We start from the raw sequence: 25,913 nt of genomic DNA, 5'->3' as shown, positions 1-25,913 counted from the left end.
ATATTGTGATAGTCAAGGAAAACTTGGCATTTAATTGGAATTGGGTTTTATTTATATCTTAGGTTTTACCTTAGAAATATATATATAGGAAAGAATTAGCATATATCTATATAAGGTGGAGAAGGCAATGGTACCCCACTCCAGTACTCTTGCCTGGATGATCCCATGGACAGGGGTCCTGGTAGGCTGCAGCCCATGGGGTTGTGAACAGTCGGACACGACTGAGCGACTTCACTTTCACTTTTCACTTTCATGCATTAGAGAAGGAAATGGCACCCCACTCCAGTGTTCTTGCCTGGAGAATCCCCGGGATGGGGGAGCCTGGTGGGCTGCCATCTATGGGGTCACACAGAATCGGACATGACTGAAGTGACTTAGCAGCAGCATATAAGGTAGCTCAGATGGTAAAGCGTCTGCCTACAATGCAGGAGACCTGGGTTCAATCCCTGGGTCAGGAAGATCTCCTGGAGAAGGAAATGGCAACCCACTCCAGTATTCTTGCCTGGAAGATCCCATGGATGGAGGAGCCTGGTAGGCTACAGTTCATGGGGTCGCAAAGAGTCGGGCACAACTGAGCGATTTCAGTCACTCACTCATATAAGATATACAAAGCAAAAATATGTAATTGGCTTGTTCATTTCAATCTTTTTTTTTATTTTGTTGCCTATAAATTTTGAAATTTAAGTTAAAATAGAACCCTAGATTTTCCCATGGAAATGGTACTTATCAAATCAGTGCCCATGTTACCCTTTGTCTTTGTATGAGCATATTAATAATCTGCCTATGAACTACTTGAAATCAGGAATCATACTATGTAATTTTTATATATATATTCTGTACAAAGTGTTAGATAAATATTTGAAATGTATTTTTATGAATTAATCAACTTTTATTAATCTCTAAGTAAAATTTTAATTTCACACACAATTAAGGGCAAACATGAATATATTTATACTGATTTTGTAATGATTTGGAGAATTTTTAAAGATGCTTAGTGTCATTAGATCATAAGTTTGAATTAACATTGTATCAAAATAGCATAAATAATAGTAGTATTAAATGATTTAAAATTTGATAACCCACTATTTAGTTGCATTTTTCTATGTTTCTTCATTTGCAGAGGATTTCTATCAGTAGCTTTATAACCTAAAAATAAATAAAGCAATATATTATACAGCAGGGACAAGAAGAAATATAAAACTGAATCTTTTTACATCCTGTTTTGTATCACTTTACAGTACCATCACGTGGCTTTCGTTCAGGTTTATATAAACTACCCAAAAGTGTACTTGAACACTAGTCTTTATTTCTAGTAAAACCCAAGTCTGATGTGCACAGCTGTGTTGAAAAGAACAGTATTGTCTATAATGGAATGTTTTAGATATTCAAAGTGATTTGGCAGTTTAATAGAAATGTTCTCTTTGGAAAAGTATACACATTTTTTGAAAATAATTATTGATGTAAAGTGAATTATAATTATCAAACAGACAAGTCATTTGTGGGGCTATAACAGCAAAGCTATAAAAATGACATAAAAATCATTTGTAACAACCAGGTGTATAAAATTACACATAATCTCAATAAGCTATTCTAGTAATAACTTTAATTAACCAAATGAAATAGAAAATATTGCGTAAAATAATGAAACATGTCCAAAAGGAAACTGAGAGCCCACCTGTTGTTCCTATCCTAGGTAAATTAAAAATGCCTTACAGGGTTTGGAAAATAGAATTTTAGGGGCTCAAGGAAAAGAAACTAATCCATATTTCCAATGTACTACTTATATTTAACTTCCTTTGTATATATTAATTTTTTTTGTCCTTCACACTGATGAAACTATGGATGAACTCTATGCAATTGGGTTAGAATTATATGCACTATATAATAAGGACATTGCATTTAAAATTTTAAAATTTTATTTTTATGTAAACTTTTCTTCTTAATTTTCAATAACTTGCCAAAAATGGCACTGTAGCAGTTTCTGAATGCCAACTCTCCAAATAAGTGAAAGTTAAAGTTGCTCAGTTGTGTGAGACTCTTTGCCACCCCATGTATTGTACAGTCGGTGGGATTCTCCAGGCCAGAATACTGGAATGGGTAGCCATTCCCTTTTCCAAGGGATCTCCCCAACCCAGGGATTGAACCCAGGTCTCCCACATCTCAGGCAGATTCTTTACCAGCTGAGCCACAAGCGAAGTCCCTCCATATGAGTAATTGCTATTTAATTTTTCAGTGAGAAAGCCAACCTAAAGTAACAATCTTTGTTGATGCTTGCTCAGATCAGGTGGACCAAAACAGCAGGAAGTGCCTCTGACAGATTCCAAGACTCAAGTGTCTTCAACGAGACTTTGAGGATTACAAATATTCAGCGACATCAAGGAGGCCGGTATTACTGTAAAGCAGAGAATGGCCTGGGGTCCCCAGCGATAAAGTCAATCAGAGTGGATGTGTACTGTAAGTAAATGTCCCAGAAATCTATAATTAAGTCAATTGCAGATGTGTTTTGTCCTACAACTATTTTTGTTGTTACATCTATTGAGAAAGACTAGAGTTTGTTCAAAACAATAGTTATATTTAGTTGAGAATGACAAGTCTTTAAGGTTAAGATAGCTCATTTAGCATATTTCCTATAGAATCTCCATTAGAAATTTTCATAGATTTTATGATTAAATAATACATATTAATTATAGAACATTTAAGAATTAGATTAAACTAAAATAAATATCATTAAAAATCCTAATAATGACTATTAGTGTTGAATGTATATACTTTTTATCTCTCCATATAAGTATATAAATGCATATTTATATTTGTATAAAGAAAAAATCATGCTGTGGATATGGTGACTGGTTTTGTTAACTTAGCCCATGTGAATTTCAGTTATTCTTATTTTGTAAAATGCACTTCATGAGTGAAGTTACTTGAACCGGCTTGTAAAAGGCCAGAATCTCTGTGTAGACTCTGTCTTGATCCAATTCTGTTAAAAGCAACCAGTACCTAGGGTGATGCTGAGCCTCCTGGAATGTGTTTGTTGATTTATTTTTGTTTTTGGTCTCATTTTTCTGCTCTTGGCTGTTAGTAAATATATTTAAAGTCCTCTTGGTGTCAATACTGTCTTCCCCACCAAAAGAAATTAAGGGCCTATATTCAGTTCAGTTTTTGTGTGTGTGTGTGTGTGTGTGTGTGTGTAGGTTTCTATTGCTCCATTGTCTTTTTTGCAAATACTTACATTTTATTTGTTAACTCTTTAGTGTTATAATAAAAAGATGTTTACTTTTAGTGATTCAGATATAAGTAGCAAGTGAGGCATTCTCATTTTTTAACCCACCTTTCATTCTTTCCTTTTTTTCTTTTTCTTTCAATACAGGATATGGTTGCATAGTTAGGAAAGTGATTGGAATTATATGTGGTTGATCAGATCCTATGCTGCATCTCATGTAATTGTTCGGGTGACTGAGAAGTGAGTGACAGGGTTGCATATGTGATTCACCTTCCACATTCAGGAGCTTTCACTGTTCCTGGAAAGGATGAAAGAGAAGAAGCCCAAGCCCCAATATCTCTAGCAATTCCCAGGCCTTCAGGCATGACCTGGAATAACTCAGGCATCTGTATCCCAGAGGCTGCTGTCTCCCTGTTCTTAATGGCCTTCTGGTTGGCCTTACATGTATGTTTCTGAACAGTATATCCTCTGCCCACTCCCCCCCCATCAAATATTTATAGTAATATATACTTTAAAAAAAGACTATGTATAGTGTTTTGTTCATATATAATTTTAAATGGCACTAAATTTAATTTAAATAAGTCAAACACCTCTATAATATATCTTTTAGAAAGAACATACATGTGATTTTTGTTATAATTATGGTCATGAAGTTTTATAATACACAACTTTGATACCTTAGACACAATTCTAAAATCTAAAAAGTTCTAGTGATTGAATGGATGTGTTTTGTTAAATATTATTGGTAACTTTTTGTAGCAAAAGCTGATGAGAACTAGTTTGGTAGTGACATCCAACCTGAAATGACTTGAATGCAAAAATAGAAAATACTTTCTCTTCTTTATTTACCCTACTTCATCTGAATAATCATATGTTTTACTCTGGAAATCATGTGTTTGATTACACAGTATTGCCACAGAGCCTGCTGGGTGTGTTATGTAAAACATGGAATATGTACTATAATATCTTCCTAAAATCTCAAATATTCAGAAAAACATTTCCCTAAGGTTTTGAATAAGAGGTTGTGAGTTGTGTTCCCACTGCAATACATTTGATAAAACAATAAGATTGTATTGCTGGATTAAAAATCTAATACAAGAGAGAAATGGCATTTTAAAAGACTTTCGAAAAGAGGCTTCATTTCTCTTCTTACTGCAAAGCCTTTGCAGCACTGCCGTGCATGATTCTCCCTCTTTTCTATTTGCTCAGGGCCCTGCTGCCCAGAGTCAGCTGTGCCGCAGGATCTCAGTTCACACTGCATACTTGGGGGGAACTAACAGCACAAGGCACCTCGTTTCCCCAGGCCCTGTTAGTCTTTTAAGGCGGTATCACCTTCCAGGAAACCATGCTAGAAGGCACTAGTTCTATTACCTTCTTCTTTGACCTACTTTGGGATTTTTCCCACACAACCTGAACTTGACAAACATCCCATTCTTTGTTGTGTATGTGAAATGTCATGGTGATGCATACCGTGGTGGAGTACTACCTTCAATACATTTTTGATGACAAGGATTTAGCAGAAGGCTGTCTAAAATTATATTACTTGAGACAATAACATGTTTTCAGAGAATAACATGAAAACTAGTAGTCCATTCATATGGACTCTATGAATAAATGTGGCAGGTCTTTTGGGGAATCTATGTTTTATATATGATCTATGTGTTCTATATATAACAGTTTTTAGGCTCAAGTATGTTTTCTTTACATGAATATTTATTCTTTAAAACCTCCCCTATCATTGTCAATAGGAACATGAGTAACATATTAGTGCTGGATTGAAACTTGACAACCTTAACATCTAAAATTGGCTTATAGTCTTAAGATTCATCTGTTATTTGAATTTTGATTTGATGTCAGACTGGTTGATTGACTAGAAATTCATTTTTATAAACCATAAACAATTGAGCAACTTTACTTCAGGTGCTTTTACCTTAATTTTGAAAAATGCTAAAACTATAGGACTAATTTTGTTTTTTTTAAAGCTTTGAGCCATAGTTTTAGGATTGTCAATACACTATAAATGTTTCTTTTTCTAAACTGGTTCATCCAACTGGTAGAACTTGAAATAATATAGGCATAGAATGCAAAATAATCTGCAGGTTAGGATCATGTTTGCAACAGCCAGCTGAGACAGACTATGGCTTAGATTTAGCAAAAATTCTAATAAATGGCATTAGAATTTAGCCTTGAGTTCCTCATGATAGTTTGTCTTTTAAAAATCTTCCATAAAGTACCAATTTTATAGCCATCCTGGAGAGATTTCATAACCACAAAAATGTGTATCTTACATAAACCCCATTCGGTAATCGTGAGTTTCTCGATTTTATGGCTAATACTATCCTAAAAAAATTTATTTTGATAAGGAAATTTATTTTCGGAAGAGAAACCTGCTACAATGCTGACTGATATAAAATGAGGTGATTTTATTATATAGTAATATAAAAATATTTGTGATACTGTATTAATATTTTGATCAGTTTGGGAAGATTTTTTAGTGTGAATTGACAATTCCTTCCCAGATAATTTTCTAAAATGTCTTGTAGTAATCGGACCTTGTAGGTTCCATAAAGAAACTAGCAAATGTACTATTATTATTCTCTTTGCTGTTTAAATCTAGAAAATAGTTTACTCAATGCAACTGTTTGGAGAAGATATACCTGTTTTTCAATTTATCATGACCTATGATTCTTTTCTTAAGAACTATAAAAGCATTTCAAAATGAATATAATTTCTTTAAAAATATATTTATAAACAAGCAGATTTCATAACCAGATAACTTACATTTAAAAAAAGAAAGCTTACCTAGTTATTTGTACAAATATTTCTGATCCAAAGCTACTCAATTACATTTCTTCTTTTGCTGGGAAATAGCTTCTGAGGGTCTGAATACTAACAGCTATATGTTTAAGAGAAAATAAAGAGTTAGTTCTACTTAAACCTGCTGTTTTCAAAATATTCCTTCTATGTGTCTTCTCCCTGAAACTATGCTAAAACAATAATAAAGGAATAAAACAATAACCAAGCCTGCGAACAGTGATAGAGGGAGTGGAAGAGGAGGTGACAGAAAAACAATTTTTTAGGAAATGAATCAGATCAGGAAACGACCACTGTTCAACATACTGAAGAAAGCTTGAATCAAAGCTGTCAGTATGGAGGATAAAATGGGGCACAGAATTATGGAATCATTAAAAAACTCAGTAATTGGAGACATCACTTAGCTTTTAGAGCATCAGTCAGTCAGTTCAGTCGCTCAGTTGTGTCCGACTCTTTGCAACCCTATGAATGTCTCATGGTGACATATTATGGGCCTTGCCCCCTGAGAGCTTACAGTCTAAACTGTCAAATTACTTAGCTGTCAGATGATTTAAACACTAGGCACAAGATATAGTGGAATAGGTGCTGTACTTAAAGTTTGATTAGACTTCTGTAGAAATCGTGTTTTCATCAACATTGACAAAATTCCGCAGAGTTTGGTGGAAATTTCCACAGGTAATTTGTTCTCCACAGAAAAACATTATTTGAGTTAAAAAACAGTATTCTTAATTTAAAAAATGAATATACTGAGATGTTAATTGTTGCAATTAAATCTTGATGGAAGTAACACTGTGACAGTGGCGGTGAAGTGAGAATACATTTGGCAGAATATACAGTATGAAGGAAGTCCCAGAAATACTATGTGATTATTGCTTTTTATGTAGAATTAATATCAGCTGACATTAATATAAGCAAGTCTTATTGGTTTCTTTTATTTTATTGTTATTGTTAACGAAGTATATTTTTTGTGTCTAGACTACAAATAAGTTTTAAAAAACATTTAGTAATCGCTGGCAAGTTCTTAATTAAAAAAAGAATATACTGAAATATTAATTGTTGCAATTAAATCTTATAAAATGAAAATCCCTCACATACTTGCTGGAAAATGCACATAAATTTTAGCCTAAAATTTTGGCAACAGTTAAAAGAATCCTCAAAACATTATCACTTATCTGTTATATATTTCAGTTCAGTTCAGTTCAGTTCAGTCGCTGAGTCGTGTCTGACTCTTTGTGACCCCAAGAATCACAGCACGCCAGGTTTCCCTGTCCATCACCAACTCCTGGAGTTCACTCAAACTCACTTCCATCGAGTCGGTGATGCCATCCAGCTGTCTCATCCTCTGTCGTCCCCTTCTGCTCCTGCCCCCAATTTCTCCCCCATCAGGGTCTTTAACAATGAGTCAACTCTTCACATGAGGTGGCCAAAGTATTGGAGTTTCAGGTTTAGCATCAGTCCTTCCAGTGAACACCCAGCACTGACCTCCTTTTGGATGGACTGGTTGGATCTCCTTGCAGTCCAAGGGACTCTCAAGAGTCTTCTCCAACACCACAGTTCAAAAGCATCAATTCTTCGGCTCTCAGCTTTCTTCACAGTCCAGCTCTCACATCCATACATGACCACTGGAAAACCATAGCCTTGACTAGATGGACCTTTGTTGGCAAAGTAATGTCTCTGCTTTTGAATATGCTATCTAGGTTGGTCATAACTTTCCTTTAAAGTAGTAAGCATCTTTTAATTTCATGGCTGCAGTCACCATCTCCAGTGATTTTGGAGTCCCCAAAAATAAAGTCTGACAGCATGACCACTGTTTCCCCATCTATTTGCCATGAACTGATGGGATCAGATGCCTTGATCTTCATTTTCTGAATGTTGAGCTTTAAGCCAACTTTTTCACTCTCCTCAAGAGGCTTTTTAGTTCCTCTTCACTTTCTGCCATATGGGTGGTGTCATCTGCATATCTGAGGTTATTGATATTTCTCCTGGCAATCTTGATTCCAGCTTGTGCTTCCTCCAGCCCAGAGTTTCTCATAATGTACTCTGCATATAAGTTAAATAAGCAGGGTGACAATGTACAGCCCTGATGTACTCCTTTTCCTATTTGGAAGCAGTCTGTTGTTCCATGTCCCAGTTCTAACTGTTGCTTCCTGACCTGCATATAGGCTTCTCAAGAGGCAGGTCAGGTGGTCTGGTATTCCCATCTCTTTCAGAATTTTCCACAGTTTATTGTGATTCACTCAGTCAACGGCTTTGGCATAGTCGATAAAGCAGAAATAGATGTTTTTCTGGAACTCTCTTGCTTTTTTGATGATCCAGCAGATGTTGGCAATTTGAGCTCTGGTTCCTCTGCCTTCCCTAAAAACAGCTTGAACTCTGGAAGTTCATGGTTCACATATTGCTGAAGCCTGGCTTGGAGAATTTTGAGCATTACTTTACTTGCGTGTGAGATGAGTGCAATTGTGCGGTAGTTTGAGCATTCTTTGGCATTGCTTTCTCTGAGATTGGAATGAAAACTGACCTTTTCCAGTCCTGTGGCCACTGCTGAGTTTTCCAAATTTGCTGGCATATTGAGTAATTCAGTCTGAACAATACCAGTGGTTTAAAATCTATTTAAGAAGAGTTACATTCACAGATCTTTCTCATTTCACACAGTTCAACACCAAACTACCTCTATTCCCTTACCAACTTGCTAGTTAAATCCCTACAGATGACTAGAAATTTATTTTTATGAGATGTTCAGCCAGAGAAACTTTGATCTAAGAAATGTGAAATCATCAAAAGCAAAAGGCAATATACTCTTTAATTAGAGTTATTAAATGTAAGTTTATGTACTCTTCACAATCCCTTCTCACACTTGGTTCTGAGAATGCCTTTCTGGAGGAATATTGGAGAACCTATCTAGTAAAACTGATGAACTCTGGAGAAACAGCTACAAATCCTGACAAGGTGATCCTTGGTGAAACAGCCCTGCTAATACAGTCACAGCAAAGGCCACTTTTGATCAAGAGAGCTACCAATAAGCGGTTTTATAACGGAATCTTAGATGTGAGTATACCGGATGACCAAACATTTGAGCCAGTCATCTAAAAAACAAGAGAGAAACCAAGAAAAAGACATGGGAAAAAAAACTCAGAAAACAAAAATGTTGCAGGGAGCAGAACTACAAAATAAATCACAGTTCCATATACTTTTAATTAGTATTCCCAGAGAAAAAAGGGAAATGTTGCAATCATATAACAAGAATAGGAAAAGAGAAGCAAGGAATTTTCAGAGGACATCAATGAACTCTTAGAATAGTAAAAATTTTACTATATAAAATCAATAAAAGGAGTGGAAAATAAAGCTGAAGAAATCTTCCAGAGAATAAAACAATCAAAGGGATGGAAGAAAGGGAAGATAATATAATTAGAGAATTTGTCCAGCTAATCTAACATATGAATGGAATTCCAAACGATAAAATAGAGATTAAGAAATTATTTTCTAAAAAATAAAGAACTGTATCATATTTAGACAAATGTTTTCAATTACAAAGCTTCCACTAGGTGTCTAGCATATAGAGTAAGCAAGATCTGCATCAAAACTCATTCACTTGCAATTTAAAACACTAGGGAAAAAATGAAGATCTTAAACATTTCCAATGAATTTTTCATTTTTTTCCCAAAATAATCATATGTCAAGAATTAGGAATCAAAATGACATAGTAAAAATTAAGAAGCTAGGAGATGTCTGAGTAAAACTTTTGAAATTCTGAAGGAAAACTATTTTCAAACTAGAATTTTCCACCCAACCAGACATATTTTTTCAGTTATTAAAGAAGAAAGACATTTTTAGATTTCCAATTTTTTTCTGCCGTGTTTCTTTTCTTTCAACACTACTTTAATGAATGTTCTACCAAAACTAATTTAAAATATAGGATATTGTATATTAGAGAGAATGGACTCCCAAAGTGATATTGAAGCAAAACACCATGATGATAGCTATGGTGTGTTACTCAAGAACATTCAAGACAGACTGAAGCTGCCAGAAGACCTTTCATGAAGGATGTCTTCATAAAAGAGATGCAACTGGTGGATTATTTGATGTACTAGAGAAGGCTTCTACACTTCTCATAGAAAACTTTATAATATGGTAATGATACGTGTGTACATGATTGAAGAAACAACTTGTGGGTGTTATTAATGAACACAAAAAAGTTATTTGAAATGAATTGTAATTGAAATATATTACAAGGTTCAACTCTGAAGATAAATTTTTATGTAGTCAGTGGTAATAATAGCAGTTGACTTAACAAGTAGGATATAAATATATGGAATATGGGGAAGGAGGAAAGTTGGTATGAGAGAGAAAAATACTTCTCTCAACAGGTAGAAATCAGTAAGCCCATGTGAAAATGGAAAAAATATCTGTTAATAGCAGTTGAAGTGAAGTGAAGTGAAGTGAAGTGAAATCGCTCAGTTGTGTCCGTCTCTTTCTGACCCCGTGGACTATAGACTACCAAGCTCCTCTGTCCATGGGCTTCTCCAGGCAAGCATACTGGAGTGGGTTGCCATTTCCTTCTCCAGGGGATCATCCCGACCCAGGGATTGAACCCAGGTCTCCTGATTTGCAGGTGAACGCTTTACCCTCTGAGTCACCAGTAATAGCAGTTAAACATCTATAAATATGAAGGTGAAACCAAGAATGGTTGCAAGATGCATTAGAAAATGTTGCCTTGACATATTAGAAATACTTGAGGTTGTGCAGGCCTTGTTATTAAGCTCCTAGAAATGAAAACTAATCTCATTCTAAATTTTGTTGAAGATTGTTGTCAATTCTAATTATATTTATGCTTTTCTTCAATTCTCCATAAGAATTGATGCTTTTGATATTTTTAAAATTAATTTATTTTTTATTGAAGGATAATTTCCTTACAGAATTTTGCTGTTTTCTGTCAAACCTCAACATGAATCAACCACAGGTATACATATATCCCCTCCCTTTTGAAACTCCTTCCCATCTCCCTCCCCATCCTCTAGGTTGATACAGAGCCCCTGTTTGAGTTTCCTGAGCCATATAACAAATTCCCGTTGGCTATCTATTTTACATATGGTAATGTAAGATTCCATGTTACTCTTTCCATACATCTCACCCTCTCCTCCCCAATCAATCTAGAAAAATGGTACTGAAGAATTTATTTACAGAGCAACAGTGGAGAAACAGACATAGAGAATTGACATTCTTTAATATTTGACACCAATAAAGTTGACTGAAAAGCTTTAAGAAAAGGATAGACGATAGCATAGGGAACGTTGTTGCCACATTCTAACTAATCCCCCCAAACCAAAACAACAACAACAAAAATTAATAGAGTAAAACTCTTTCACTACCATTTGTTTACCGGTGGTTTAGGATGAAAAATTTACAAAGTAAAGTTTGACCCTTCTTCATGAAACAAATATTTGAGAGACTATTCAAAATAAAATTCTATTAAATTTTGTGAGGCTAAAAAGGAATTTAATATTATAATTTGTACCTTCATTGAGTTTGAAGTAAGGAGACAACATGAAATATATAGTTTACTTAAATGGGACATAAATGTTAAGCAAGAAAATAAATAACATGCATAACACCCCACAACATGAATGATGTGTCAAACGGTGCCGAAAATGTATAGTGAAATGTTACTGTGGCCTCTGATCATAAAAAAAAGTAGGATTTACATTGTAGCTTGAAGGATGGGGTTTGATATGCATTTCGGCATGTCTTTTGGCATTTTTTTGTCTTGAACTCTCTTTTTCAAGGCTGTTTGTGTAGCAGACAGCCTTATATGTTAGAGATTGTGTCTGCCTCCAGGTCTGAAGGAAGATCTGCTTCCTGATCAGGATATTGAAGGCAATGCCTCCCTTTGGGGCAAAGATTAGGCAGGTTTGCTAGCAGGACCTTTTAAAGATCAGAAGTTTCCTAAACTCAGAATTCCTTAACTGTGTCACAAACTGGTACAACATTTATCTAGACTCCTCTCACATTGCTCCTATTGAAATTAAGGGAGAGAACTTATAAAGACATGAGGCTCATCTGAGATGAGCCTTGGATAGTAAAGTCCTTTTTTTTCTGACCCAGGAATCATCTTCTGTCAGCTTCCATGAAGTTGTGGCAAACTAATGTTAGCTAGTAAATTGAAAAAAATATACAACTCTTCAGAGTTCTTGACACAATAGATTGAAATAAGTAGAGGGGAAAGCCAATGATATTCTGTAATGAGTGAGCAGTCTGATTAGAAATACAGAAGACAGAACTGTGCTTGGGGGAACAGTGACTTAAATGGTGGGTTTAGAAGAAAGAAAGCTTAATTTGCAAAATGGGCTGTCATATTGTGTTAAGATTTTACTGCTAATGTTTTCAGATGATATGAATGACCATCTGCTGTTTATGTGAAATGTAAAATGAATAAATTATAATTTTAGGACTTCAGAATTACTGATGAGAGTCAGCATTCTCCTAATATTAATACTACTCATTTGCCCTAAGAAGCAATGGTCACTCAAAAGACAGGATCTGTCTTTGGAGGAAGAGAGTATATTCTATGTTAAAAAAATAAAATAAAAAGGTAGATTCACAGAATTTTGAAGTTCTCATACTGAGATAAATATTACTTTGAGATTCTTAAGGGCATTAAAACAATTTTTTGAGAATATGTTTCTGTAATTCTTTCACTTATTCTCAGCCATGACTGTATTGCTCACAGGGTAATAGAGGTCATACAACTTTAAAGGTTAGGGTTTGATTAAAACTTATTTTTAAATCAGAAGGAAATTAGATTCAGAGGCATTAGCTTAATAAGTTTTCATCTGTGCAGACACTGTTCACACATGAGACAAATCTTTTCCAATATCTATTAAAGCCTTCTTATTTCTGAACATACTACCCGCTTTCATTTCACTGTCTGTTAGATCTGTTTTACCTGAGAAACTGATGGGAAATTAGGATGACATGTGATCAATTTATTCTCAAATACAATTTACCTGTGTTAGAAAGAATGAGAAACTTCACAGTTAAAAAATATTGACAGTGAGTTATTTGAGTTTATTTTCATTAGACTCATCAACATGACCTCTGGACAACACAGTTTAGAAAGAGGTCTAAAACAACTAATGGGGATTCTGGTAGCAAGACAAACTCTGGAAGAAAAATAATGTCTTAAGTCAATCTCATTAAACATAATTGTCTTAGCACCACCCCTTTTCCCAAAACATCAGCCTTGGATTTGGAAGGTCTTAAAGATTGATGTGGTAATTACAATGCTTATTAAAAATGGGTTGCTGTCATGGTTATTAGCCTGTTAATAAATTTCAAGACAGAATTTTTCAATTTTTTTTGTATGCTGCCAATGAAGAATGCTTGCTTATCAGAGTTATTTACTCATGGGAAACATAACCAATCTAATTCCCAAGTAGTTTTAGCATTACCAATAAAAGAACTTAATAACACACACACACCCAAACCCTTCAGTGAAAGCTACAGTGAGAATGTAGAGACTCCTATCAAACCGTGTCAACATCATGCTGAGAATACTTGAATTCCTGTAATCTTAAATATGAATGCGTGGATAAAGCTATATATTACATTCCTTTTAAACCCATCTAATTTCTTCTGCTTAGAGTCTTACATAAAGTATACTTGGCTACTGTAATATATCTTCAACTTACAAGTGCTTGTTCAGTTCTTGTGTCACATTTTTAGATTTTAAAAAATGTCAATGCATTTCCTAGAATTTTTAGTATGTAAACATATGTCTGCTCTCCCTTTCAGGTGGCCATTTAGAATATTTTAACAATGGCGTTCTGACCCCCTGCAGGTTTTTAAAATTGATTTATTATTTCCACTTAATTTATTGTTCTTGGTATGAGAAAGTTTCCAAATATTTTAACTTATAGTGGGCTTTCATATCATGTTTAAATTTGTCAATATTTCCCCAAACAACTTTAGATATCTGCTAACTCATAGTCTAAATTAGAAGTGTAATCCATATAATCAAGAAATTTACTTTCTTGATAATAAAAATATTTAACTTTTGAAAAAAATAAAGCAATAATATTTTCACTGTATTGATTTGAATTTGGCTTGTGGAAAAAATATTTTTAAGTAGACATTTGAAAATTTACATTCTGTTAACATATTTGTGCAGTTAATTGTATTGTACCCTAAAGGCAGAATATTGTTTCATCCTACTTAATTTCACTTTATTTTTCACCTTACCTGTGCATAAATTAAGATTTTAAAATGCTTTTGTTGTAGGATTATGCTTCCTATTTATTCATTTTATAGTTTTCTATTTCATTTAAAATATTACTTGTTTCCTAAATTTCATCTAATTCATTGTTAAAAATGTATCCTAGGGGCAAGACCAAGACCAAACCACTTTAATATGCAGTGCTAGAAACACACCTCCAAATTTTAGGCTATCAATTATTACCTGTGGTAGGCACTTTCCAGATGTTTTCCAGACCAATATTAATTTCCTTAATACATAGGGGAACTCTGTTTCACAGTCAGTATGGTTGGGGTCATGAGACGAGTTTGGGCCAGAGGAATGTGAGAGAAAGTGGTATGTGCCCTACTCAGGCTGAGTGTGTGAAACACCTCACACAATTGTTTACAGAGTATCTTGAGTTTTCTGTCTCTACGTACAGAGCCTACCAAGTGTCTGAGGACTCACTGGTTTTTGGAGCCACACAATGCAAAAATTTTGAATAACAGAGTCACCATTTATTTATCCTTTTTTTTTCTTTTTTTTTGGCCATGATATGCGACATGCAAAATCTTAGTTCCATGACAGGGATTGAATCCATTTCTCCCTGCAGTGGAAGCTCAGATTCACAATTTCTGGACTGCCAGTGAATTCCCTAGAGCCACCATTTGGAGGGAAGCCACCCAGGGGACCTAGAAGAGTGGGAGCAGTTGAATGGGAATTTTCATGAAAGAAAGATTTTTCTTTTTGTTTTGAAGCCACTGAGGATTAGGGATATTTGTTACACTTATCCTTATCTGTGGCTTCTTGATTACTACTTTTACCTATTCTCCATTTCTACAGTGTGTTTGTGAAGTATACAGAATGTCTTCAAAAGTGTATCGGTCATTTTGGGTTTCTTTTTTTTAGCACATTTTAAGGGTTAGAAGTAAATATACTTTAACAAAAAAAAAAATCTCATGAAAGAAAAAAAGTCTATTTATTATGGTACTAAATGAATAAAGTAATGGAATTCCCACTAATTCCACCTGTTTCACTGTCTCTTAGAGTTCCTCAGGAAAATTAAATTCTAATTATTCACAACTGTTACTAGTTTAATAATATATCCTATGCATATATTTTCCCCCACACATTCCCAATACCTTATGAGGGTTTCTGAGAACACTTTTCAAACGCACTTTTTGCATTTTCATCTTTGTCATAGGGGTGCTTCTGGCAAAACTCAAAAGGATATATATTGATAAAGGGAAGTGTGTTTAACTTAGTATAATAATAAATTATTCTACAATGTTAGCAGTTTGATTTTAGCTTTAAGAGCAAGCTATAGATCTGGCTCATTTGTATTTTTATAACTTTTATGTTATGAAAAATATTTATTCCATTTATAAATAAATAATATTTAACTAATATAAATATTTGTAATTAATAATATAACATATTAATATTTATAATTAATAATTATTGACTTCATGGAAACACCATAAAATTATTTTGTATATAGTGAGTGTTAAGCTGTTGATTAGCACATATTTTGACTTATTTAATACAGAATATTATTTTTATGTATGTGATTACCTCCCTAATCACAAGGTATCTTTTTAAGTAATACCTTCAGGATTTTTAAGGATTTTCAACATAAATTTCAACGAATAATTTGTTATTTCACTACTAGAGAAGGGGAAACATTAAATACTTTTTTGTTCTCTTCTACTGGTTGCATTTACAGTTGTCAAATTTAGTGGAACAGAATCTGAAGCATGTCCTTGGGTCTATAGAAGACTTAGTTCTTCTTAATGCCTAACAAACATTGCCTATTTCATACCTGTTCACTGGTTCTTATTTAAGAACATAATGGAGGAGTTGCTTGTAAACCAATATAGTCCTATCTTCATCAAGCATTCAGTTCAGTTCAGTCGATCAGTCATGTCTGACTCTTTGCCACCCCATGAATCGCAGCACACCAGGCCTCCCTGTCCGTCACCAACTCCCGGAGTTCACTCAGATTCACGTCCATCGAGTCTGTGATGCCATCCAGCCATCTCATCCTCTGTCAGCCCCTTCTCCTCCTGCCCCCAATCTCTCCCAGCATTAGAGTCTTTTCCAATGAGTCAACTCTTCGCATGAGGTGGCCAAAGTATTGGAGTTTCAGCTTTAGCATCATTACTTCCAAGGAAATCCCAGGATTGATCTCCTTCAGGATGGACTGGTTGGATCTCCATGCAGTCCAAGGAACTCTCAAGAATCTTTTCCAACACTGCAGTTCAAAAGCATCAATTATTCAGCACTCAGCCTTCTTCACAGTCTAACTCTCACATCCATACATGACCACAGGAAAAACCATAGCCTTGACTAGATGGACCTTAGTCGGCAAAGTAATGTCTTTGCTTTTGAATATACTGTCTAGGTTGGTCACAACTTTTCTTCCAAGGTGTAAGCGTCTTTTAATTTCATGGCTGCAGTCACAATCTGCAATGATTTTGGAGTCCCCCAAAAAGAAGTCTGACACTGTTTCCACTGTTTCCCCATCAATTTCCATGAAGTGATGGGACTGGATGCCATGATCTTCATTTTCTGAATGTTGAGCTTTAAGCCAACTTTTTCACTCTCCTCTATCACTTTCATCAAGAGGCTTTTTAGTTCCTCTCCACTTTCTGCCATAAGGGTGATGTCATCTGCATATCTGAGGTTATTGATATTTCTCCTGGCAATCTTGATTCCAACTTGTGCTTCTTCCAGTCCAGCGTTTCTCATGATTTACTTTGCATATAAATTGAATAAGCAGGGTGACAATATACAGCCTTGACGTACTCCTTTTCCTATTTGGAACCAGTCTGTTGTTCCATGTCCAGTTCTAACTGTTGCTTCCTGACCTGCATATAGGCTTCTCAAGAGGCAGGTCAGGTGGTCTGTATTCCCATCTCTTTCAGAATTTTCCACAGTTTATTGTGATCCACACAGTCAAAGGCTTTTGCATAGTCAGTAAAGCAGAAATAGATGTTTTCCTGGAACTCTCTTGCTTTTTTGATGATCCAGCAGATGTTGGCAATTTGATCTCTGGTTCCCCTGCCTTTTCTAATACCAGCTTGAACATCAGGAAGTTCACAGTTCACATATTGCTGAAGCCTGGCTTAGAGAATTTAGAGCATTACTTTCCTAGCATGTTAGATGAGTGCAATTGTGCTGTAGTTTGAGCTTTCTTTGGCATTGCCTTTCTTTGGGATTGGAATGAAAACTGACCTTTTCCAGTCCTGTGGCCACTGCTGAGTTTTCCAAAGTTGCTGGGATATTGAGTGTAGCAGTTTGACAGCATCATCTTTCAGGATTTGAAACAGCTCAACTGGAATTCAATCACCTCCACTAGCTTTGTTCATAGTGATGCTATCTAAGGTCCACTTCACTTCACATTCCAGGATGTCTGGCTCTAGATTAGAAATCACACCATCATGATTATGTGGGTCGTGAAGATCTTTTTTTACAGTTCTGTGTATTCTTGCCACCTCTTCTTAATATCTTCTGCTTCTGTTAGGTCCAGACCATTTCTGTCCTTTATTGAGCCCATCTTTGCATGAAATGTTCCCTTGGTATCTCTAATTTTCTTGAAGAGATCTCTAGTCTTTCCCGTTCTGTTCTCTTACTCTATTTCTTTGCATTGATCACTGAAGAAGGCTTTCTTATCTCTTCTTGCTATTCTCTGGAACTCTGCCTTCAGATGCTTATATCTTTCCTTTTCTCCTTTGCTTTTCACCTCTCTTCTTTTCACAGCTATTTGCAGCCATGAAGAGATACCCCACACCCAAGGTAAGAGAAAGCCATGTAAGATGGTAGGTGTTGCAAGAGGGCATCAGAGGGCAGACACACTGAAACCATACTCACAGAAACCTAGTCAGTCTAACCACAGCCTTGTCTAACTCAGTGAAACCAAGCCATGCCCACAGGGCAACCCAAGACGGGAGGGTCGTGGTGGAGAGGTCTGACAGAATGTGGTCCACTGGAGAAAGGAATGGCAAACCACTTCAGTATTCTTGCCTTGAGAACCCCATGAACAGTATGAAAAGGCAAAATGATAGGATACTGAAAGAGGTACTCCCCATATCAGTAGGTACCCAATATGCTACTGGAGATCAGTGGAAAAATAACTCCAGAAAGAATGAAGGGATGGAGCCAAAGCAAAAACAATACCCAGCTGTGGATGTGACTTGTGATAGAAGCAAGGTCTGGTGCTATAAAGAGCAATATTGCATAGGAACCTGGAATGTCAGGTCCATGGACCAAGGCAAATTGGAAGTGGTCAAACAAGAAATGGCAAGAATGAACGTCGACATTCTAGGAATCAGTGAACTAAAATGGACTGGAATGAGTAAATTTAACTCAGATGACCATTATATGTACTACTGCGGGCAGGAATCCCTCAGAAGAAATGGAGTAGCCATCATGGTCAACAAAAGAGTCCGAAATGCAGTACTTGGATGCAATCTCAAAAATGACAGAATGATCTTTGTTCGTCTCCAAGGCAAACCATTCAATATCACAGTTATCCAAGTCCATGCCCCAACCAGTAATGCTGAAGAAGCTGAAGTTGAACGGTTCTATGAAGACCTACAAGACCTTGTAGAACTAACACCCAAAAAAGATGTCCTTTTCATTATAGGGGACTGGAATGCAAATGTAGGAAATCAAGAAACACCTGGAGTAACAGGCAAATTTGGCCTTGGAATGCGGAATGAAGCAGGGCAAAGACTAATAGAGTTTTGCCAAGTGAATACACTGGTCATAGCAAACACCCTCTTCCAACAACACATTGATTGATTATATTCTTTGCAGCCAAAGATGGAGAAGCTCTATACAGTAAACAAAAACAAGACCAGGAGCTAACTGTGGCTCAGATCATGAACTCCTTATTGCCAAATTCAGACTCAAATTGAAGAAAGTAGGGAAAACCACTAGACCATTCAGGTATGGCCTAAATCAAATCCCTTCTGATTATACAGTGGAAGTGAGGAATAGATTTAAGGGCCTAGATCTGATAGATAGAGTGCCTGATGAACTATGGAATAAGGTTCGTGACATTGTACGGAAGACAGGGATCAAGACCATCAAGCATTCATTACTGATCAAACACCATCTCTTTAGCATTATTCACAGAGCATCTATAGAAATCCTTGCCTGATTCCATAGACACAACAAAAGTAGCTAGAAGCAGCTTTCTCTCAGTTGCTCTGCACCTGTTCCTACTGCCCTTAGGTCCTTGTGCTCATTCATCCTGATTCTCAAAATCCAAAAGCTTTCAAAACTTTCTTGACTGGCGGTACCCAAAGACATTTCCAATTAAAATCAGTCAGTTTGCAATGTTGAGGACGTGCTATATGGAAAACATTCTAACTAGAAGCTATTGTGAGAGATGAAAGAAAAAAATATAAAGCCTTTGACTTAAAGAAGTTAATAATTAGCTAGAGATTTGAAAAATAGCCATAAAAACAACATGGTTGAAGAATAGGCTGGAAGCAAAATGAATATGTGTATAAAAAATACTAAAGAAAAGTGATATGAAACATGACATATCAGTTAGAATGTCTTTCCATAGATATATTAAGGAATTCAAGAAAATAGATATAATTATTACATCAATGGGCATTTAATTGCTTAGTTGTTAATTGTGTAAAACTGTGAATTCTTGAACAAACTTACTGATAAGTAGGACTGCTGGGAGAAATATCAACTACCTCAGATATGCAGATGATATAACTCTAATGACAGAAAGCAAAGAGGAACTAAAGAGCCTCTTGATGAAGGTGGAAGAGGAGAGTAAAAAAGCTGGCTTGAAACCCAGCATTCAAGAAATGAAGATCATGGCATCCAGTCCCATCACTTCATGACAAATATAAAGGGAAAAAGTGGAAGCAGTGACAGATTTTCTTTTCTTGAGCTCCAAAATCATTGCACATGGTGACTGCAGCCATGAGATTAAAAGAAGCTTGCTCTTTGGAAGGAAAGTCATGACAAACCAAGACAGCATATTAAAAAATTAGGTCATCATTTTGCCAACAAAGATCCAAATATCCAAAGCCATGGTTTTTCTAGTAGTCATGTACAAAAGTGAAAGCTGGATCATAAAGAAGGCTGAGCTCAGACCTAATGATTTTGAGTTGCGGGACTGGAGAAGACTCTTGAGAGTCCCTTGTACAGCTAGGAGATCAAGCCAGTCAATCCTAAAGGAAATCAACCCTGAATATTCGCTGGAAGAACTGATGCTGAAGCTGAAGCTCCAATACTTTGACCACCTGATGCAAAGGGCTGACTCATTGGAAAAGACACTGATGCTGAGAAAGATTGAGGGTAGGAGAGGAGGGTGACAGAGGATGAGATGGTTGGATGGCGTCACTGACTCAATGAACATGAATTTGAGCAAACTCTGGGAAATAGTGAAAGACTGGGAAGCCTGATTTGCTGCAGTTCATGGGGTTGCAAAGAGTTGAACATGACTTAACTAATTGAACAACAACAAAAGCAATGTTTTTCACAAATGTTGAATATTCTGATGAGCAACTATGTTGATATTTTTTATGCTTATATTTACCAACAAATGGAAGCAAAGTCTTTGTGTCCAAATGCAGTAAAAGTTCTTTCTCATATCTAAAAATATTTGTAAAAGTTTTATCTGTCATTTCAAAATGATAAATTCATTAATTAAATGGAATAAAAGGCCCTTGAGAAAACAGACCACAGAAATCTCTGTGAAATTGCTTAGCCTAAAATCAAATGGCAGGCATGTGTTCCTACTGAGTGAACCAGAGATTTGAAATTGGCATTCAGTGTTCTGAGTTCCAGTTCATTGACTCTCTGAATCCAGTTTTCTCCCTGAGGATAAAGTCTACTACTTTCAAATCTAGACTGCATACATATTTCATTAAAAAAAGGCAATATATTTATAAAATAATGTGAACTAATAAAATGATTTAAATCTGAAAATGTATGAAGATGTTTGATTAGATTTGTTTCACATATTTTTAAATCTAGAAAATTCTCTCACTGAAAGGATAAAGTAAAAGTTTCAATAGTAAAGTACTACACATGAAGCTATTATGTGACTAATAATTTCTCTAAATTTATTCAGAATGTATTATACTCTCAAATTTATAACAGTCCCAAGAAAATCTAGCGAACTTTGCTTCTGCAGCTGTGTCTATATCATGAGTCAGATGAAATTATTTGAATTATTAAATCTTGGCTACCTTTATAAGATAAGGTAGAAAGAGTCTTGTAAAGGGTCAAAAATCAATTAGATTTACACAAGCTAAGAAGTTGTTTAAAATTAAAATGATTCCTACCTCCAATATTAAATTAAAGCAAATTTATTTAAGTTTTTTTTTTTCTTTGACAATTAAAGAAAATAGTTCTTTTCAGTCTGGTCAATGACATGAAACATCTTACCTTTCTTTGATACTTCATATTTTGAAAGACTTAGCTCTCTTTTCTTGATAGAGGGAGAAGTTTAATTAACATTTTTAGCATCTGTCCCAACTGCTATGTGTGTGTGCTAAGTTGCTTCAGTCATGTCCAACTCTGCGTTCCCATACACTGTAGCCCACCAGACTTCTCTGTCCATGGGATTCTCCAGGCAAGAATACTGAAGTGGGTTTCTATTTCCTCCCACAGAGGATCTTTTCTTGCCCAGAGATTGAACTCGTGTCTCCTGTGTCTCCTGCATTGGCAGGCAAATTCTTTACCACTGAGCCACCTGGGAAGTCCCATACTGGTATGAAAGTGAAAGAGAAGTTGCTCAGTCCTGTCTGACTCTTTGCAACCCCATGGACTGTAGCCTACCAGGTTCCTCTGTCCATGGGATTTTCCAGGAAAGAATACTGGAGTGGGTTGCCATTTCCTTCTCTAGGAGATCTTCCCCATCAAGGGATTGAACCCAGGTCTCCTGCATTGTAGGCAGATGCTTTACCGTCTGAGCCACCATTGGTATGACTGAACACCAAATATTGAAGTATCTGAAAAGTACGCCTACTTTCAAACTCTTAAATTGAAAGTGAAATGAAAGCAGTTAAACCTTGGTAGAGAAGAGTACAGTGGTTTTTGTTTGTTAGATTTATATTGTTTTTGTTTTTTATTCATTGTCACTTGGGTTATTCACTGGGCTTAGAATATAAAATCCATGTTTTATGAGGTAACTGTGAAGCATATATGTATTCAAGGGACCCAGATGGCTGTGAATGAAGTAAATGAAGGGTTTGTTCAATTTCAACCATTTTCAGGTGTCCATCCCTAAGTTACATTCAAAATGTGGAGTGAACACATAATGAAAGGTGTTTAGAAATCTTTTCCAGTTTTCAGAATGAGCTAAATTAGAAAGGGTAACAGATGCCGTTTTGTAATCCCACCTCCACTATTTTATTCTAGTCCCTCATTGGAACCTCACACCTGGTTCCTGTAGACCTCTCCTACAGCAGCAGTGTTCCCCTTGAATTTATATGCATAGCGTGGCCAGATCAATCTCGCTTAATCAGAGTTCATCATACTACTTGTCACTAAACATTCTGCATTCATTCCGTTCTTTTTCACTAATAACCCCCAAATTCCTAGCGCTTGGTTTTCTCCTCCTTTTTGAAATGTGATGCTTCATCTTCCCAAACCAGTGACCCCCCAGGTCTCTTCTCTTTCCCTTTCCCCCTGTTCTAGCTGGCCTTGGTCCTCTCCTGCTGCTGAAGAGCCTGGTCCGCACTGTGTTCCTGTTGTGTCTTCTGCATCATTCTCCGCTCTCTTTTGTCCAGTTTCCCAACCTTGTCTACGATTTAGGATTCCTTGCTGACTGCTTGAATTCTTTCTTCATCTCCACTCTTGGGAATTATAACATCATTTTAAAAAAATTGTATTCTTCAAACAGTTAGTGCAATTATCAGCCTCTTTAAGCTACAGGTCTACAGTATGTTTTGTGCATCTTCCAGGCCATTTCACAATTCAGTTTTTCAGATTTTTAGAAAAGTTATGATTAATGTACAGTATTTTTTATAACATCACCATGATGAAAATATTAATATAATATTAATATAACCCTCTCTATACCCTAAGTTATATCAAACATGAAGTGGAAGAAATGAACTTTACAAATAGACTCAAATCATATGAAGGCAATGTTTGTCATCAAAATAGTCACGTTGTATCTGATTTTGTTATCAAATGAGTTATGAAAAATCTTTACTTCAGAATTGTGCAGAAGAAATTGTTGAATCATACATAAAAATTACAGATCTGTGTTAATATTACTGTGTATATTGGCAGGTATTATACGATGATTCATACCTGTAAATTTTGTCTTTTTGAAGGTCTTTTAAAACCCAGAGAGCGAGGATCACCTTATGCTGTTATTTCAGTTCAGTTCAGTTCAGTTCAGTCCCTCAGTCGTGTCTGACTCTTTGCAACCCCATGAATCACAGCACTCCCAGGCCTCCCTGTCCAACACCAACTCCTGGAGTGCACCCAAATTCATGTCCATCGAGTTGGTGATGCCATCCAGCCATCTCATCTATCATCCCTTCTCCTCCTGCCGCTAATCCCTCCCAGCATCAAAGTCTTTTCCAATGAGTCAATACTTCGCATGAGGTGGCCAAAGTATTGGAGTTTCAGCTTTAGCATCATTCTTTCCAGAGAACACCCAGGACTGATCTCCTTTAGAATGGACTGGTTGGATCTCCTTGCAGTCCAAGGGACTCTCAAGAGTCTTCTCCAACACCACAGTTCAAAAGCATCAATTCGTTGGCACTCAGCTTTCTTCACAGTCCAACTCTCGCATCCATACATGACTACTGGAAAAACCATAGCCTTGACTAGACAGACCTTAGTCAGCAAAGTAATGTCTCTGCTTTTGAATATGCTATCTAGGTTGGTCATAACTTTTCTTCCAAGGAGTAAACGTTTAATTTCATGGCTGCAGTCACCATCTCCAGTGGTTTTGGAGCCCCAAAAAATAAAGTCTGACACTGTTTCCACTGTTTCCCCATCTACTTCCCATGAAGTGATGGGATCAGATGCCATGATCTTCTTTTTCTGAATGTTGAGCTTTAAGCCAACTTTTTCACTCTCCTCTTTCACTTTCATCAAGAGGTTTTTTAGTTCCTCTTCAATTTCTGCCATAAGGGTGGTATCATCTGCATATCTGAGGTTATTGATATTTCTCCTGGCAATCTTAATTCCAGCTTGTGCTTCTTCCAGTCCAGCATTTTTCATGATGTACTCTGCATATAAGGTAAATAAGCAGGGTGACAATATACAGCCCTGACGTACTCCTTTTCCTATTTGGAACCAGTCTGTTGTTCCATGTCCAGTTCTAACTGCTGCTTCCTGACCTGCATACAGATTTCTCAACAGGCAGGTTAGGTGGTCTGGGATTCCCATCTCTTTCAGAATTTTCCACAGTTAATTGTGATCCACACGTCAAAGGCTTTGGAATAGTCCATAAAGCAGAAATAGATGTTTTTTCTGGAACTCTCTTGCTTTTTTGATGATCCAGCAGATGTTGGCAATTTGAGCTCTGGTTCCTCTGCCTTTCCTAAAACCAGCTTGAACATCTGGAAGTTCACGGTTCACACATTGCTGAAGCCTGGCTTGGAGAATTTTGAGCATTACTTTACTAGTGTGTGAGATGAGTGCAATTGTGCTGTAGTTTGAGCATTCTTTGGCATTGCCTTTGTTGTTATTTAGTCCTTTCCAAATGACCAGCTCAATGCTGAACTAGCTGAAGGATATAAGAATCAGGTGTTTGTAGAGAGAGAGATTAATTTCTGAGAAGCACTTAGAGCCAAAATCAAACTACTTGATTTAATCTCATTTAGAATGCACATTTGAGTGTTTATGTTTCCTTAGACTTTTGGCCCCTCTTTTATGACCTCCAAATTCTTATAAATAGCATATATAACTTAAGTCCTGTGATTCCCCATTCTAGTCATAACATTGCCAAATAAATATTAATAATATGTAAATTCTTTGCTGTTTTTTTTTTTTAAATAGCTGCTTAACAATTGTGTGCCAGTGAATTTCCTCAAAGTAAAGATGTAGTCAATTAAATGATGGTATATGTTCATTGGGGAAAAGAGAGCTTCTGATAGTGGCAGTTCACTGCAATAAGATGCTATGCTGTAGCTGGAAAACTCTGAGTTGGAAAACTCAGTTTCTTTCCTTTATTTTGTTTTCTTTATAAGTATGAAGCAATGTTGTCAACAAGAGGGTGGCATCTGGAAATGGGTGACACCCGTTGAATAGTGTGCTTTGTGGAAGTGAAATTCTACTTTACATGTTATCATGTACAGTGAGCCATTCAGTATTCATTCAATAAACAATTATTAACTGATATATGTGTGGCAGATTTTATATCAATCTTTGCAGGAAACAGAGTGTTATACAAAATCAGCACAAATCATATCATGAGAGAGAATATGATCCAGGAGAGATAGTTAAGATACTTGCTGAAATGCTGAGTTAAAATTGAGAAATAATGGTTCCATGTCTTCTCATGCTGTCCCTGAGACTTTCTAAATTATGAATTCAATAAAGATACAACTTTATTGGGTCTCATGGGTTTTTCTTTTTTTCTAAATGAATAAATAGAACTAAAATATCCTTAATTGCCACCAGAATTTTTATATTCTTTGATTC

General features: G+C 36.0%; 1 protein-coding gene across 1 annotated transcript in view; it reads left to right on the top strand.

Annotated features, from left to right (window-relative positions):
• MDGA2 (MAM domain containing glycosylphosphatidylinositol anchor 2) overlaps positions 1-25,913 on the top strand; it is a 925,916-nt gene that overhangs the window by 494,138 nt on the left and 405,865 nt on the right. The window contains exon 3 of the mRNA XM_042252298.2: positions 2,280-2,454. Within this exon, the coding sequence (XP_042108232.1) occupies positions 2,280-2,454 (175 nt within the window). The remainder of the gene's footprint in view (positions 1-2,279; positions 2,455-25,913) is intronic.

Source organism: Ovis aries, chromosome 7 (genome assembly GCF_016772045.2).
Source record: "Ovis aries strain OAR_USU_Benz2616 breed Rambouillet chromosome 7, ARS-UI_Ramb_v3.0, whole genome shotgun sequence".
In the NCBI taxonomy this organism is placed as follows: domain Eukaryota; kingdom Metazoa; phylum Chordata; class Mammalia; order Artiodactyla; family Bovidae; genus Ovis; species Ovis aries.
The sequence above is the reverse complement of the archived record's forward strand: the minus strand, read 5'-3'. Positions and strand labels throughout refer to the sequence as shown.